General features: G+C 44.8%; 1 protein-coding gene across 1 annotated transcript; it reads left to right on the plus strand.

The window, feature by feature from the left end:
* Nucleotides 1-778: 778 nt before the first annotated feature.
* LOC309569195 (uncharacterized protein) lies at nucleotides 779-2,812 on the plus strand (the record flags this gene model as incomplete). Its single annotated transcript, XM_082274953.1, has 2 exons — nucleotides 779-1,228; nucleotides 2,009-2,812. The coding sequence occupies 2 exons, from the start codon at nucleotides 779-781 to the stop codon at nucleotides 2,801-2,803; spliced, it is 1,245 nt and encodes a 414-aa protein (XP_082131079.1). The 3' UTR covers nucleotides 2,804-2,812.
* Between the last annotated feature and the right edge of the window lie 15,126 nt (nucleotides 2,813-17,938).

The raw sequence follows: 17,938 nt of genomic DNA on the forward strand, positions 1-17,938 counted from the left end.
CAAGTTCATCCTGTGAAAGAGGATAAACATGACCGAACGGCAATTTGCTATTTGGGAGTAGATCAATGCTACAATCATAGTCTCGATGAGGAGGTAATGCTTGAGCATTTTTCTCAAGAAAAACCTCAGAAAGATCCTGATAACATAGTGGTGCAATCTCATCTGTCAGAGACAGAAGACAGAATCTTCCCGGAAAACGGGAGGTTACACGTTTCCTCGCAATAACAAGAAGGGAAGGTCAAGGACCGTTTCTTCCAATCTATGGTTGGTTGGTGTGTGTGCAACCAGGGAAGTCCCAACACAATGGGAAAGTGGGGTGATGGTATTAAATCGAAGGTAGAAGTCTCCCTATGAGACTCGTTAATAGTGACTAGAAGTGCTTGTGTCTGATCGGTGATCGGACCAGAGGATAACGGAACACCGGTAATAAGACTTATGCTGGCCATACACGCACAGAATTTCGGCCGTTTGCAGACTGAACGATTATTCGGCGGTCGAAAGCGAATTGGCCACTAACCGATATAATAAACTCGTTTCAAGAATCGTTTTGCTGAGCATACTGATCGTTCGATAACAATACAACATATATAATTTTAACGACCGATCTGCAAAACGAAGGAAGTGACGTCTGCAACCCGGAAAGACAAACCCCCATTCACCCACGTCCGACCGGATGTTTGATGTGAGGATCGTGTAGGAGGAAACATACGTGGACAAACGAGTTTGTGTAGTATTATTCGTGTAGAAACCTTCGTTTGTCAATCAAATTATTGGAGAAATGGATGTTCATGATGATCAGGTGTCCAGATCAATTGCTATCACCATGCTTGGGGTGATTGCCATTACCCAGCAGAAAAAGAAAAAGAGGAATCGCAGGATGTGGTCCAAGGAGTGGTTGATTAACCGTGACCAGTATTCACATATGGTTCTTCTACGTGAACTGAAGGATAATAATCCAGATGACTACCGAAACTATTTACGGATGTCTGAGGAAACCTTTAGTGAGCTGTTGGTAATGGTGAAGCCAATGCTCCATAAAGAGGACACTGTGATGAGGCCATCCATTACACCAGAACAAAGGCTCATGGCAACCCTGAGATATCTTGCCACTGGTAGATCGTTTGAAGACCTCAAATTCTCTACTGGCATTTCTGCACAATCCCTAGGCCGAATTATTCCAGAGACCTGCAAGGCCATAATCCATGTTTTGAAAGATGAGTATATGAAGGTGTGCACAACATAAAAATAATGTAAAATAAAATAATGTAATACAAATACTTGCATTTTTTAAATATTTATTCCAATAAAAGAACAACATTGGTTATGTCAAGATCTGACATCACATTTCAAATGTCATGTACAAAACGATGTATAGAACCATTTTATTTTTTGCATGTAAAAAAATAAAAACAAGTATCTACCACAGGCACAATTTGTAGCACACAATATATTGAACATTATAACAAGAAACACTTTTAAAGTGAAAACTTTTCAAAAACTTTTCAAAAAAATCTATAGATTTACAAATGTGCAAATGTGTAATCTCTTGACCAAGAGTTGCTGTTCCTGTCTGGTGCTCCCATCTGACCATGCCAAGTAGATGTTTGAGGGGGACCTGCTTGTTGAATCTGCTGTGTGTAACTAGGATAGTCAACTATGCATGTATTACTACTGACTTCACCCCTCAAACCTTTATTAAGCAATTGCAGTAGCAGTGGTTCAACTAATTGCTTCTGTTCCGCAGACATTTGCCGCATCTTGTTTGCGGTTAGGCAGCCAAATGCATCACAGTCATCACTCTTCTTTTGCAGTGCTGCTGTTGCTTGAAGAAGAAAGGCATTAGTAGCCTCATCCCTTTTAGTTTTTTTTGGTCTATGCAATGATCCTGCAGGTGATGGTTCAGTCAGTGAATCATTTGTTTCCTTGTCCAAACTCTAAAAGCAATGAAAATTGTGATTGATTAAATCAATATATCAGAAATAATGAAATATAACACTTTTCTTCACAGTTTCCAACGACAACAGAAAATTGGAAAAAAATTGCACAGGAATTTGAGCAGACGTGGAATTTTCCAAACTGTGGTGGTGCCATAGATGGCAAACATGTGCGCATTACCCCCCCTCCAAACTCCGGCTCATATTACCATAACTATAAAGGTTTCTTTAGTATAGTTTTGTTGGCATTAGTAAATGCCAAATATGAGTTTCTGTTTGTTGATATTGGGAAAAATGGTCGAAATTCGGATGGAGGTACCATTGAGAAAACGGAATTCTATGCACGCCTGAAAAATGGTAAGTTAAATTTGCCAAACAATGACGAAACCACAGAAGGTCTGAATTTCGTATTTGTTGCAGACGATGCATTTTCACTTGGCGAAAATCTATTGAAACCATATCCAATGAAACATCTGTCAGAAGAGCAAAGAATTTTCAATTACAGGCTTTCAAGGGCAAGACGAGTTGTAGAAAATGCCTTTGGTATCATGGCAAATAGATTTCGCATTTTCCACACCCAGATTAACCTCTCTATTTCCAAAATTGATCTAGTGGTTTACTGCTGCTGCATTTTGCACAACTATTTGAGGCGCAAAAATGTGATGTATATACAACAGTCAGTAGATCGCGAGGACACATCTCAAGGCAATATTATCCCCGGAGACTGGAGAAATGACACACAGTCGTTAACCAACATCGCTCCAGCGCCACCACGATTAGCCACCATGAACGCCCGACTAAATAGGGATAATTATAAGGAGTACTTCTGTGGATCTGGTGCTGTCCCGTGGCAAAACATGGTTATGTGATTATTTCTCCAGAATTAACCCGGTGTATTTTATAATCTGTTTGGACATTTGATGATTGTTTGAAGATGTATCTTTATCTAATGTTAACAAAATCATAACATGTTTCATGGGTTTAGCATTTGCAATAAATTCAAAGAATTATTAATAAAGATTTTGTATTCTATCATCTTACCTGAGTGTCATCATTGTCCTGTGTGTCACTATGTGGTGAAAATGTTTGTAAGCTGGAAACTGAGGGTCTTGGTATCTCCTGATCTGATAGGAAACGTAAGCTATCGAAATACCACAACCGTGGTACATATATATCCTCAGAACCTGCACCTGATTTCTCAGATTCCGCTATTTTATTTAACTCTTTTTTGAAGACGGTTCTCAAATTTGCTATTTTCTTTTTTACATACTCTTCATTTGCATTAGGGTTCATTCTGAGGCAAAGTTCTATCAGTTTTTTGTAGGCCTCATGTTTTTTATTCCTATCACTATATTCCTTGGATTTTATCTTCCATAGGCATGGAAGTTCCCTGTATGCATCAATGAAATGAGGGAGAAAGTCAGGTGAAGTAAAACGATCAGACATTTTTCCTGTAAAAAAACAAAAGATGTTTCTATCAGGAGACTTTCAGAACATTATAATTATACAGTACATGCAAATGACATGATAATGATAACTGTGATTGTAGATGATCATATTTGTACAACATATTTGTACCGAAAAATCTTATGTGCATTGAAATCAGGAAAAGATAATTTTGATTTAAAAAAAATTGAGCAAGCATGACACGTTCTACGAAAGAAAAATGTGCATAACACAAGTGACCAAGCAAGAAAGTTTGTTGAACGACAAATGTGCATGTGCTATACATAATGATAATGTACCAACGATAATTTAGATTGCAAACAGTAGTGAGCAAGCATCAACAATCGTTTACCAACATAAATCATTACCTCCAAAGATGTTCGTGCAGAACGAAAGATCAGTGAGTGAATCGTCGAGCAGAAGTGACGTCCGGATGAGACTCCACCCATCCACTTCCGGCCACTTTTATTAATACCACGATGGCGGAGTCCAGAAAGCGTGCTGCGGAGCGGGAGAGCGGTTCGGCCGAACATGCTGGGACTAGGAGCAGCAAGAAAAAAAAAGTGAAGGCATCTCCCATGACCTTAGCAGAAATGGTGGATATGGTGGAAGTTCTAGAGAAGAAGGACTATGATGGCAAGTGTGGACCTTACACTAATACCAATGCAAGAAAGGACCGCATTATGGACAAAATAGTGAGGGTGCTGCAGAGAAATCATGGAGTCCACCGTTCAAAGGATCAGCTCAGAAAACGTTGGTCAGATCTGAAGCTTCGTGAAGAGGAACAGTACCACAAAATAAGAAGAATAATTAAAAAAAGTAAGCATGCATTTCCTTCTATCTTGCATTGTTTTACTATATGTGCAATCCTGTATTAATGTGTTTTCCATTTGTAATAGTCAACTTGCCATTTTATTATTCTCATTTATTTTACATATTTCCTTTCAAAAATGTAATGTATTTATTTATTTGTTAGTGAAAATCGTGTTTGTTATACCCCCACCAGGAAATAAAGACAAACTGCAGGATATATTATATGTACAAAATAGTCAGCGGAAAAAGAAGTCAAGGTCAACAGAAAAAAATAAAGATGACTTTGCTGAAGTGCAACATGTCCCAGGTGTACAAACAGGGTCGGAGGAGCTCCTGCCATGTGATATGTCAACAGCCAGAGCCAACCCAGGTAATAAAACATACAAATGTACATTAATAAAGAATTCTGTCTCAGGAAGGTGATATTTATGTATTATCTGCTTTATTTCACAGGAATGTCACAGGAATATTTAGGTGAACAGGATATACTGACTATAGCAGCTGTGGATGATAAAGGTGAAAGTGTACAACAGCCAAATGATAAGGCCGCTATGTCAAGGATTGAGGGAGAAGATGATGTTACCAGCTCAGGTGAAATCTCTGTGTCTCTCTCTGTGTGTGTCTCTCTCTCTCTCTCTGTCTCTCTCTGTCTGTCTCTCTCTGTCTGTCTGTCTCTCTCTCTGTGTGTGTCTCTCTCTCTCTCTCTCTGTGTCTCTCTCTCTCTCTGTGTCTCTCTCTCTCTCTGTGTCTCTCTCTCTCTTTGTCTCTCTCTGTCTGTCTGTCTGTCTCTCTCTCTGTCTCTCTCTCTCTCTGTGTCTCTCTCTCTCTCTCTCTCTCTCTCTCTCTGTCTCTGTCTGTGTCTCTCTCTCTGTCTCTGTCTGTGTCTCTCTCTTTCTCTCTGTGTGTCTCTCTCTCTGTGTGTGTCTCTCTCTCTCTCTTTCTCGCTCAATTCAAATAAGCTTTATTGGCAGGACCAAATACATTTTAGCATTGCTAAAGCAGTTGAGTTTGGGGGGGGGGGGGGGTAATCTAAAGGGGGAATGGTCAATATAAAGGATTTTTTAAGTCCTCATTTTTTCATGTCCCTCTCAGTCTGTGACACGCTGTCACATATTGTCTCTCTCTCTCTCAAACAATTGTCTTTTACAGGAAAATATTCCAGATTTGATTCATACGGGTCGAGCAACACAAGAGATAGCCAAGATGTGTGTACATTTGATACGGATTTCACAGACCTTATAAAGTCTACAGAACATCTTGTTGCCCCTGCTTTTAACATTGAAGAACAAAGAAATGTTTCTGCACCAGGTGGGTACTAGAATTTTCTTTCATTTTTTTTTTTTAGGCCAGGATCACTGGTGGAAATTGTATGATCTCAATGTGTTTCTACATATCAATATGGTAGCTGTTGTATGATATTCATATTTGTCTTGTGCCATTTTTTGTAAACTACAGCTTTGGAATGCTCAATCAACAGTCTGACAGCCAAGAAGCTGGCGAGTATATTAATAAAGTGCCGCAGTGACATGGAAAACATCAAAGAAAACATATCTGCATTGCAAAACAACCTAGCGGATGCCATAGACATCCTGTCAAGAGTGATTTAACCCCCCTTTTTTTGTTTTTTTTATCGCTCTATATGTTTTTATAATATATCTGATAAAGTTAACCATGTTCGTCTGATACACATTCTTCTGGAATTTAAGGGCCCTTTCACACGGTTGCTCCGTATGTCCGCAAATCATCCTATTTTTTGGCGGATGATTTGCGGACATAAAGTCAATGGCATTGCGGATGTCAGAGGAATACCATCCGCTGACATCCGATTTTCTTCCTGTCAGTTCTGTTTCGTTTTTTGGAACTGAACAAAACCCTATTTTTGTTCCATTCAAAAAACGGAAAGGAAGGAAAATCGGATGTCAGCGGTGTCATCCGCTGACATCCGCAAACTCCCATAGACAGGTCCGCATATCATCCGCAAATGGATGGGATGATATGCGGACACACGGAGCGGATGACACAAATGTCATCCACTCCGTGAAAAAAAAAAAAAAAAGGAACGGTCATGTGAAAGAGCCCTAAAGGAGACCAAACTACCTCGTTTAAAAGGGGAAGTAAACTTTTCTAATTTTTTTTTTTTTGGTATCTAATAATCTTGGCTGATTACTGGATAGTATTTGCACTTTGACACATTTTGCACATTTGTTTTTTGTTTGTTTGCAAACACACATGTGCACATGTTGTTTGTACTCTTCAAGGACACATTTGCACATGCTTTTTGTACTTTGCAATCTCTTTGCAACGAGATAGCACAAAAAAACTGTCCACTGAGATGTGCTGTGTAAACTGTATGTAGCTGAGACTACACACAGAATTCATCAATATGTGCTGCTTAGGAGCCGATACCCTCCCCTCTCCTAATTGGTGCAAAACATTGTCTGCAATGAGTGCACGTCAATATAATATGTTCCACGTATTATATGGGAAAGTCTTGGCTCCCAAACAGAACAGAGTCCTGAATGCAACTACAGTTTTACATCACATCCAATGGTGGCACAGTTTGGAGGCTTCAAACATGCAGTTCAACTGTGAATTATATATATAAATAAAAGATCAAAATATTGGGACACCTTATGCAGTATAAATTGACGCTTTACTGAGCTGGATGAATATAGCACCAAAAACGCTATATATGGAATTGATATATAGTGTTTTGTGGGCTTCCTCGATTCAACCACAACAAAGCTGCAACTCCACATGTACAGTGTCCTCATATTTTGAACTTTCTTGCGTAATCCTTCAGGTGGACTACACTACTTCTTTGGTCAACACAAGGTATGACACACAACGCATGTATTTGAGCACAAGATATTCTGATGTTGATTGTAAACTCAACACTCCCCCCCCCCCCCACCCCTCCATTGATAATCACGTTTATATTGCTGGTTGATCCCGGTTAAACATCTTATTGGCTTAATTCAATATGCCATGTCATACAAATTTGAACTTGTGCCACCTTTTTTTTTTTTTTTTTTTTTTTTTCGTTTTTTTGCGTTTTTGAACTTTGCTATTTATGCTGCTTGATTTCAAAATCTTGGTTTACAATATTGGTGAATAATGCTATCTTAATTACTTCTGAAAATGTGTCATGCATGACTATGTGACATACTATTGAATAAATATTGGCATGCTCTATTGTGTATTTATAACTAGATGCCTTTACTTGCACTTATGCAGCAATTATGTTACAAATAAACAAAGAGGCGCGTTTTTGGTTTATGTTGGTCAAATAAAGCATTTCTAAATGATTTCATGGTTTGATGTTGGTTTTTATTGTGTTGCATATTACTTTTCATCAAGGTATATATTATAACCATGACACATTTAATACTTTCTCGGGGATACAGGGAAAAACATGTGGTACTGAGGAATTAAGGTTGCTTTAATAGCGGCTTTCAGCTTGTCAGAATTGTTGGGTGTGTTGTCTGGAATCTTCCTCCTGACAATACACACAAGATTCTCTATGGGATTTATATTGGGCCATTTTGCTGGGCAATTAAGCACAGTCCTGCTGGAATAACAATGATATCAACATCTCTATACAGATAATCAGCAGCAGAAAGCATGAGGTGCTGCAGAATTTCCTGCTAGAGGGCTGCACAGACTTTGTATTTGAGAACAGTGGACAAACACCAACCAATGACACAGCTCCCCACATCATCACTGACTGCGGAACATGTTACATTCCATTAGCACATATGTAAATTTCATTTGGAAATATTTAGGGAGAATGGTGGGGTCACAGTCAGGAGCCTTGTCCTCTGGTGTTGGTACACTGGTGTAAATACATACTACCACATATTTCATGTTTTGTACTAACTTATATACACGTGTTGATATAATATGTGATTCATTTTAATATATATATATATATATATATATATATATATATATATATATATATATAGAGAGAGAGAGAGAGAGAAATATACATACATTTTATACATACACATATAAACAGCAATAGAATAATTTGCTTGTTTTGAGACATGCATTTTAGAACAGTGTGTAGAAACAAACATGTTAAACGAATGAACATTCTTTCGTTTATAGATTCTTCTTCCGGTTCACTGATATGTCAAATACATGCGCAGTACGATTCAGTATATTATTTTCGTTTCAATTTTACCATAGACGTATACACTTTCGTTGAATCGATAAAAATTTTCGCTGTGGATCCATCGAGATTAGCCGGGTGTGGTATCGTAATCGTTGGTAAACTTGTGTTCACTAACGGCCCGATATTCGAACGATCTTTCCTAAATCGACCATTTTCGGCCGAAATTCTGTGCGTGTATGGCTAGCATTACTGAGACAGGTTTGAGTTTAGAAATAATAGGAATTTTATTTAAAGCAGCAAAACATATATCCATATAATTTCCACAAGATCCTGTGTCAATCATGGCCTTAGTAGTAATCCTGTTCTGGTCCCACTGTAATGTCAAAAAAACAGAAATGTAGGGGTTAGTGAATGAAGTTGTCAATCCTCCTAGAGAGACATGTGAACACTCACCCTTCTTTTTGTTGACTAGGGGACAGACGTTTATCTTGTGATCCGGGGATGCACAGTACAAGCAGAGATTTTCATTTCGTCTTTTGGCTTTTTCCATAGTTGATAGCGGTGGGCGTATGGTTCCTACCTCCATAGGAACGGCCAGACTCCGAGAGGAAACGGATAATGGCATTCCCATCTTTTCAGCCTTTCTTTCTCGTAGTCTTCTATCTATGGTAATACTGAGTTGTATTAATGCATCCAGGGTTTTTGGCAGATCCGCTCGGGCGAGCTCGTCCTTAACGGCTTCTGATAGGCCAAGCCTAAATTGGGTTTTCAGAGATGCATCATTCCATTCTGAATCAAGGGTCCATCTCTTGAACTCTGCGACAAAGTCTTCTACAGGCCTCCTTCCTTGTTTCAAGGATCTTAACTGAAGATCAGCAGTACTCTGCCTATTGGGGTCATCATATAGGCTAGTGAGCTCTGCCAGGAACAAGGCATAGGAGTTGAGAAGCTGGTCGTTTTTCTCAAAAAGAGAATCTGCCCAGGCTCGAGGATCGCTTGATAGGTAAGAAATAATAGTACAAACCTTAATGTGATCAGTAAGGTAGGTACGAGGTTTTAGCAAAAAAAGTAACTCACATGCGTTTTTAAATTCGCGAAATTTTTTGCGATCGCCTGTAAATACCAAAGGGTGATTTATCTTGGGTTCAGGGGACTGAGCAGAGGTAAGTTGTGTCAGTCTAATTACCTGCTGCGACAGAGCCTGATTGTCTTCTTTTAATTCAGCAAGTGAGTGTATTAACGCAGATACTTGCTGTTTTAATTGTGTCACCTGAGTGGTTATTTCTGCTGAATCCATTTTTGGTTCGTTCAATCTGTAACGCTTCTGCGTTTCTTATATGGTGTGGATTTTCAGCTGCAGAAATAGTTCCACGTCAGCAGTCATGTAAGAGATATGCTGAGATACCATTCCCAACCTCAATGACTCATCATGTGTGGAAGGTCTTATTTCAGCCAGTAAATACACACAATTAGCAAGCTGGTTCCTAGAGTGACTTTATGTATGTGGTAACACAATGATGAAGGTTGAGGGATAGGTTGAGTGGAGGTGGTAGGTGATAGACACTTGAAGGTGAGACAGTAGCAGATGGATGCAGGAAGGTTTAGCAATGTTGTATGATAGCAGATGATAGAATAGCAGGTGGACATACAAAAGAGATCAACCCAGTGCAGAAAAGTAGCAGTAGTCTCAAGAGCTAGCAATCTAGTTATGCAGATGTGATAAACAGTCTTTACTATGCAGAGCTAGATAGTGTAAGCTTAGTATAAGTTTATAGAGAATTCCCCTGCGGGGTACTTAGCACTATTAGCGATACAGCCGAAGGGTGGTTCAGGAGAGGCGGATGATCCAGTAGCGGGATACAGGGATCAGCGCAGCGAGGTTCCGTCAGCGAAGTAAGCTTGCAAGCATGGAAGCTTCAAGCAAGGTTAGCATCCAGGTAAGGGTGTTTGAACGAACACATGTGAGTGAGAACCGGCGCTTTAAATAGCCATCTAGTCCGGCGCTGGGTGATGACAGCTCCAGTCTTAAAGGTGTATGCGCACCTTTTCCAAAAGTAAATGGTGGGGCGCATACACTTGTGGAAAGTGTAATTTAGGGTACCAAAGGTACCGGAACATTACACAGTGGCATTGTGGGAACTGATAACTGTGAGTAACAGGGGCATTGTGGGAACTGATAACTGTGAGTAACAGGGGCATTGTGAGTACTGATAACTGTGAGTAACTAGAGTATTGTGAGAACTGAGAACTGTGAGTAACTTGAGTATTATGAGAACTGATAACTGTGAATAACTGGGGCATTGTGAGTACTAAGGCATGTGAGTAATAGGAGCATTGTGAGTACTGTGGAATGGGAGTAATAGGGGCATTGTAAGTTCTGTGGTACTGTGAATGACCAGGGCACTGAGAGTACTGAGGCACTGAGAGTACATAGGCACTGTGAGTAACTGGGGAATTGTGAGAACTGAGGACTATGAGTAACTGAGACATTGCAAGTAACTAGGACATTGTGTATACTAAAGAATGTGAAAAACGGGCATCGTGAATAATGTGGACTGTGAGTAACTGGGCATTGTGAGTACTCAGGACAGTGAGTGACTGGGGCACTGAAAGTACTAGGGCACTGTAAGTAACTGGGGCATTGTGTGCCCTGAGGACTGTGAGAAACAGGTGCATTGTGAGCACTGATGACTGTGAGAAACTTGGGTATTGTGAGTACTGAAGACTGTGAGTAACTGGGGTATTGTGAGTAACTGGCATATTGATAGTACTGAAGATTGTAACTGGGGGAATTATGTGTGCTGAAGGTTGTGAGTTCTGAGGACTGTGAGTAACTGAGGCATTGTAAGTAACTGGGGCATTGTGTGTACTGAGGACTGTGAGTAACTGAGGCATTGTGAGTAACTGAGGCATTGTGAGTAACTGAGACATTGTGAGTAACTGGGGCATTGTGTGTACTGAGTGCTGTGAGTACTGATGACTGTGAGTAACTGAGGCATTGTGAGCATCTGAGGCATTGTAAGTAACTGGGGCATTGTGTGTACTGAGTGCTGTGAGTACTGAGGACTATGAGTAACTGAGGCATTGCAAGTAACTGGGGCATTGTGTGTACTGAGTGCTGTGAGTACTGAGGACTGTGAGTAACTGAGTCATTTTGAATAACTGGGGCATTGTGTGTACTGAGTGCTGTGAGTACTGAGGGCTGTGAGTAACTGAGGCATTGTGAATAACTGGGGCATTGTGTGTTCTGAGGGCTGTTAGTAACTAAGGCATTGTAAGTAACTGGGACATTATGAGTACTGTGGTGCTGTGAGTGACTGGGGCACTGTGAGTACTGAGGCACTGAGAGTACATACAGAGGCACTGTGAGTACAAGGGCACTATGTGTACTGAGGTGCTGTGAGCAGGATCAGGAGGAAAGGCTGTGTGATCAGCAAGCAGGAAGAGAGAAAACCAGGGGGTTGGGTGATTAGTAAGCAAGAGCAAAAGGAGAGGACATCACCAAGTACCGTGTGACAGGGAGAAGGAGCGGGTGCCGGGGACCATGTGGTAAGCTAAGAGGAGCAGGAGGAAAGGATCAGTGAGTGGGAACAGGAGGAGACGATGCCAAGGGCAGTGTGATCAGTGGGCAGGAGATCCCAAACAGCTAAGGAACAACTAGTGCTCAGAATAAGATAAAATTAGGAAAGAAGAATAACACTAGATTGTGTAAAATATAATTCCTGGATTATCCCCATTTCATTATTGGGTAACATGTCCAACAGGAATGGTGTTATGACTCATCATGCGGCATGTATACGTTCCTTGGACAGCTGTTCAAGGGCCTATACTGCTACGCAAAATGTTTGGAAACCCAGATCCTGAATCTAAGAAAGCAGAGGGTAAGACTGTGAAGCATTGCCAACCTTGAAGTGATTGTAAAGGTTTTAATTACATTTTTTTTTTAATAGTGTCATGGTCTTACCTTCTTGCTGTTCTCCTTCGTTTGACATGTGCAGGCGGCCATCTTGGTTTCTGGGTTTCTTGTAGCCTCCCACTCTGCGGCTCCTCCTTCCCACTGGGAGGAGCTGGATGCCCAGCTCATATATATAGGAGGTCTGTGGCTTCAGTTCCTTGCTTGGTCCTCCTGTGTTCACATGCTTCTAAGACTGCTGCTGCTTCTGGTTCCTGATCCTGGCTTCGTCTGATTACCCTGCTGGTTCCTGATCCTGGCTTCGTCTGACTACCCTGCTGGTTCCTGATCCTGGCTTCGTCTGACTACCCTGCTGGTTCCTGATCCCGGCTTCGTCTGACTACCCTCCTGGCTCCTGACCTCTGGCTTCGCAAAGACTCTGCTTCGGTTTTGCCATCCGTTTGGACTTTTGCTTTACAGCTTGATTTTCAATAAAGCCTTCTTATTTTCACTTATCTGTTGTTGTACGTCTGGTTCATGGTTCCGTGACATTAGGACCAAGCCATGAATTCTGACGGTACAGGGCCATCCTCGCTACCCACGCTGGTTGCCAGACTTGATCAGCAGGATCACCTGTTGGGTCAGTTCGCCGTGGCGTTGCAAATCCTGCTTGAACGCACGGCTCATTTCGCTCCCGTTGTCGATGGGTCGGTTGTCGCTCCTGGGCCCGCTCCTACTGCCGCTCCGGTTGTTGCGCCAGAGTCTACCCCGACACCTGTTGTTGCGCCTGCGGTGTTTCGGGGTATGACCGGTTCTGCCCCCCTTCCACAGTGCTTTGGGGGAGAGCCAACTCAGTGCCGAGGTTTCCTCAACCAGGTGGGCATTTATTTCGAGTTGCTGCCTCATGCCTTTCCTACTGAGAGATCAAAGGTGGGCTTCTTAATTTCGCTGCTCTCGGACAAGGCCTTGGCCTGGGCCAGCCCTTTATGGGAGAACAACAATCCGGTGGTTGCCGAGTTTTCCGGTTTTGTTGCTTCTCTTCGGAGGGTATTCGATGTGCCGGCTCGTGCTGCCTCTGCTGCGAAGCTCCTTATGTCCATCAGACAGGGTTCACGATCCGTAGCTGAATACGCCATTGAGTTTCGTACCCTGGCAGCAGAGGTGGGCTGGAATAATGAGGCTCTGGTCGCTGCTTTCTCTCATGGTCTCTCGGATGCCTTGAAGGATGAGGTTGCAGCTAAGGACCTACCAGTGGAGCTCGAGTCTCTTATTTCTTTCCTGATTTTGATTGACACCAGACTCAGGGAGAGACCTTCCTTTAAGGAGAGTCTGCGGAGGCCTCCTAACAGATTGGCGCCTACCTTTGCTGTCCCACCCGTGCCTCCCTCTCCTCCCACGCCTCCTGGGGATGACTTGGCTGGGGATGAACCCATGCAGCTGGGCTTTGCTCGCCTGTCCGAGGGGGAGAGGGTACTCCGGAGACGCGAGGGCCGATGCATGTACTGTGGTCTCGGTGGGCATTTTCGGTTGGCATGTCCGAACCGTCCGGGAAACGCTCGCACCTGAGATGCTGTCGGGGGCAGATCTTGGGTGGAGTCTCCTCGTCCCCGGTTTCCCGTGTTGACAAACCACTGATCACTGTTGTCCTCTCCTGGGTCGGGGGCTCAGTGACGACCCAGGCGTTGGTGGACTCTGGTGCTGGTGGTTTGTTCATTGATAGTGTGTTCGCTGCCGCCAATTCCATTCCTCTGCAGGCCCGAGGTTCTCCACTGGCTCTTGAGGCGATAGACGGCAGACCCCTTCTGCCGCCACACGTGACTCATGAGACCCTTCCAGTGGGGATAGCCATTGGTGCCGTTCACAGAGAGTCGGTCTGCTTCCAGGTTATTTCGTCTCCACACTACTCGGTGGTCTTGGGGTACCCCTGGCTCCAGAAGCATAATCCGACTTTCGATTGGAGATCGGCCGAGATCCTCTCGTGGTCACCACAGTGTGGGGCTAGTTGCATCCATGGGCCTGTCAAGTTGCTGTGTACTTCCTCGGACTCTCTGTTGCCTCCTGAATACGAGGAGTACCGGGATGTATTCGATAAGGTGCGCGCGGTTGCCCTACCTCCGCACCGCCCATACGATTGTGCCATCGAGTTACAACCTGGTGTCGTTCCTCCTCGTGGCAAGGTCTATCCACTGTCGGTAGCGGAGAATGAGGCCATGGAGGAGTACATCAAGGAGGCGCTTTCACGCGGACACATTCGCAAATCCTCGTCCCCGGCAGGGGCTGGATTTTTCTTTGTGAAAAAGAAGGGCGGTGAGTTGAGGCCTTGCATCGATTACAGGGGTCTCAATCGCATCACGATCAAGAACGCTTACCCGATACCCTTGATTTCCGAGCTGTTTGATCGCCTTAAAGGGGCCACGGTCTTTACCAAACTCGACCTGAGGGCAGCATATAACCTCGTAAGGATCAAGGCGGGCGATGAGTGGAAGACCCCGTTTAACACCAGGACCGGTCATTATGAATCCTTGGTTATGCCCTTTGGGTTGTGCAATGCGCCCGCAGTCTTTCAGGAATTCATCAACGATGTTTTCCGTGACCTGTTGCAGCAGTGTGTGGTGGTCTATTTGGATGACATCTTGGTATATTCTGAATCCATGGAGACCCACATTCTGGATGTCAGACGAGTGTTGCAACGGTTACGAGAGAACAAGCTGTTCGGTAAGCTTGAGAAATGCGAATTTCACCAATCCCAGGTAACCTTCTTAGGTTACATCATTTCCGCTGAGGGGTTCTCCATGGATCCTGAGAAGGTTTCGGCTGTCTTACAGTGGCCCCAGCCCAGTGGTCTTCGCTCCCTGCAGCGCTTTTTGGGCTTCGCCAATTATTATCGGAAGTTCATCAGGGACTTTTCCATGCTAGCCAAGCCTCTCACGGATCTGACCAGGAAGGGCAGTAATTCCCAGGTCTGGCGGCTCGAGGCCATCCGAGCTTTTGAGGCTCTAAAGTCCGCCTTTGTGTCGGCTCCGATTCTGTCGCATCCCAACCCTGGGTTGCCCTTTGTCCTCGAGGTGGACGCGTCTGAGACGGGAGTAGGCGCCCTTCTATCTCAGCGTAGAACACCAGAGGGTCCTCTGCTTCCTTGTGGGTTTTACTCCCGGAAACTGTCTTCCGCGGAGTGCAACTATCAGATTGGTGACAGGGAGTTATTGGCCATCGTGCAGGCCCTTAAAGAATGGAGGCACTTGCTCGAGGGTTCGGTGGTTCCGGTCCTCATCCTGACGGACCACAAGAATCTGACCTACCTTTCTGAGGCCAAGAGATTGACACCACGTCAGGCCAGATGGGCTCTGTTCTTGTCACGTTTTAATTACGTGGTCTCCTACCTACCCGGTTCCAAGAACATCAGGGCGGATGCCTTATCACGGCAGTACTCCGACCTGTCCAGGGAGGAGTCGATTCCGACTTCGGTCATACCTCCGAATCAGATCCTGGCCGCCATTCGCACCAGCCTGACCTCTCCCCTGGGTGAGCAGATTTTGGCGGCTCAATCTGGTGCTCCCTCTGGGAGACCCAACGGCAGATGTTTTGTGCCTGAGGAGTTGCGCACTCGTTTGTTGCGAACCTACCATAACTCCAAGACCGCGGGGCATCCTGGAAAGAATCAGCTGTCCTGGGCTGTTTCACGTCTGTTCTGGTGGCCTTCCCTACGTTCCGACATCGCCGCATATGTAGCGGCATGCTCCGTTTGTGCCCAAAGTAAGTCCCCTCGGCACCTTCCGTTGGGCCTTCTGCAACCCATAGCCACCGGGGAGCGCCCATGGTCACACCTGGGGATGGATTTCATTGTGGACCTCCCTGCATACCGAGGCCATACGGTCATTCTCATGATTGTGGATCGGTTTTCCAAAATGTGCCACTGTGTTCCTCTCAAGAAGTTACCCTCTGCACAGGAGTTGGCCACGATTTTTGCCAGGGAGGTTTTCCGGTTGCACAGTTTGCCCAAGGAGATTGTGTCGGATCGGGGGAGTCAGTTTGTGTCCAGGTTCTGGCGCGCCTTTTGCTCCCAGTTGGGGATTCATCTCTCCTTCTCCTCGGCCTACCACCCTCAGTCCAATGGGTCCGCAGAATGATCCAATCAGGCCTTGGAGCAATTCCTTCGTTGCTATGTCTCCGATCACCAAGACAATTGGGTTGACCTCCTGCCTTGGGCTGAGTTTGCCAGGAACACGGCGGTGAACTCTTCCTCTGGGACGTCTCCCTTCATGGCCAATTATGGGTTCCAACCTGCCGTGTTACCGGAGGTATTCTCTCCCCATGATATTCCGGCTGTGGATTATCACCTTTCCGTCCTACGTGCTTCTTGGGTACAGATCCAGAAGTCCCTTGAGGTCTCTGCGCAGCGCCAGAAACTCCAGGCTGATCGCAGACGAGCACCTGCTCCTTCCTACCAGGCCGGAGACCGTGTATGGTTGTCCACCCGCAACCTCAACCTTCGAGTGCCCACTCCCAAGCTGGCGCCTCGCTTTGTTGGTCCCTTCCGAGTGCTTCGCAGGGTAAACCCGGTAGCCTATGCCCTTGCGCTTCCTCCTGGCATGTGGATCTCCAACGTGTTTCATGTCTCCCTGTTGAAGCCACTGGTGTGTAATCGTTTCACTTCCTCGGTTCCTCGGCCTCGTCCGGTCCAAGTGGGCAATCGTGAGGAGTATGAGGTGAGCAATATCCTGGACTCACGCCTGGTCCGCGGTCGGGTGCAGTTTTTGGTTCATTGGCGTGGTTATGGTCCAGAGGAGCGTTCCTGGGTTCCCTCCGCAGATGTCCATGCTCCTGCCTTGCTCCGTGCCTTCCACGCACGCTTCCCTCAGAAACCGTTCTTTACTCCGCGGAGGAGGGGCCCTTGAGGGGGAGGTACTGTCATGGTCTTACCTTCTTGCTGTTCTCCTTCGTTTGACATGTGCTGGCGGCCATCTTGGTTTCTGGGTTTCTTGTAGCCTCCCACTCTGCGGCTCCTCCTTCCCACTGGGAGGAGCTGGATGCCCAGCTCATATATATAGGATGTCTGTGGCTTCAGTTCCTTGCTTGGTCCTCCTGTGTTCACATGCTTCTAAGACTGCTGCTGCTTCTGGTTCCTGATCCTGGCTTCGTCTGATTACCCTGCTGGTTCCTGATCCTGGCTTCGTCTGACTACCCTGCTGGTTCCTGATCCTGGCTTCGTCTGACTACCCTGCTGGTTCCTGATCCCGGCTTCGTCTGACTACCCTCCTGGCTCCTGACCTCTGGCTTCGCAAAGACTCTGCTTCGGTTTTGCCATCCGTTTGGACTTTTGCTTTACAGCTTGATTTTCAATAAAGCCTTCTTATTTTCACTTATCTGTTGTTGTACGTCTGGTTCATGGTTCCGTGACAAATAGCAAACATTTTATACTTACATGCTCTGTGCAATGGTTATGCAGAGCAGCCCTGAACCTCCTCTTCTGAGATCCCCCGCCAGCACTCTTGGCTCTACCACCATGCCCATTGCCCCCATAGCTAGCCAAAGCTGTGAGGGTACTCATGAGGGCTCGCTCCCGAGACCCCCTCTGTGTGTCCAATGATACACAGAGAGCAGCTTGGCCATACTCTGCCCTCCCTCTTTCATCACTCGCTGTAATTGACAGCAGTGTGATCTGATCCTTTGAGTAGGGAGAGAGTGGAGAGAAACACTGCTCTTGTGCACAGCGCTGGATCGAGATTAGGCTCA

Source organism: Pelophylax lessonae (assembly GCF_965119305.1).
Source record: "Pelophylax lessonae genome assembly, chromosome: 13".
In the NCBI taxonomy this organism is placed as follows: Eukaryota; Metazoa; Chordata; class Amphibia; order Anura; family Ranidae; genus Pelophylax; species Pelophylax lessonae.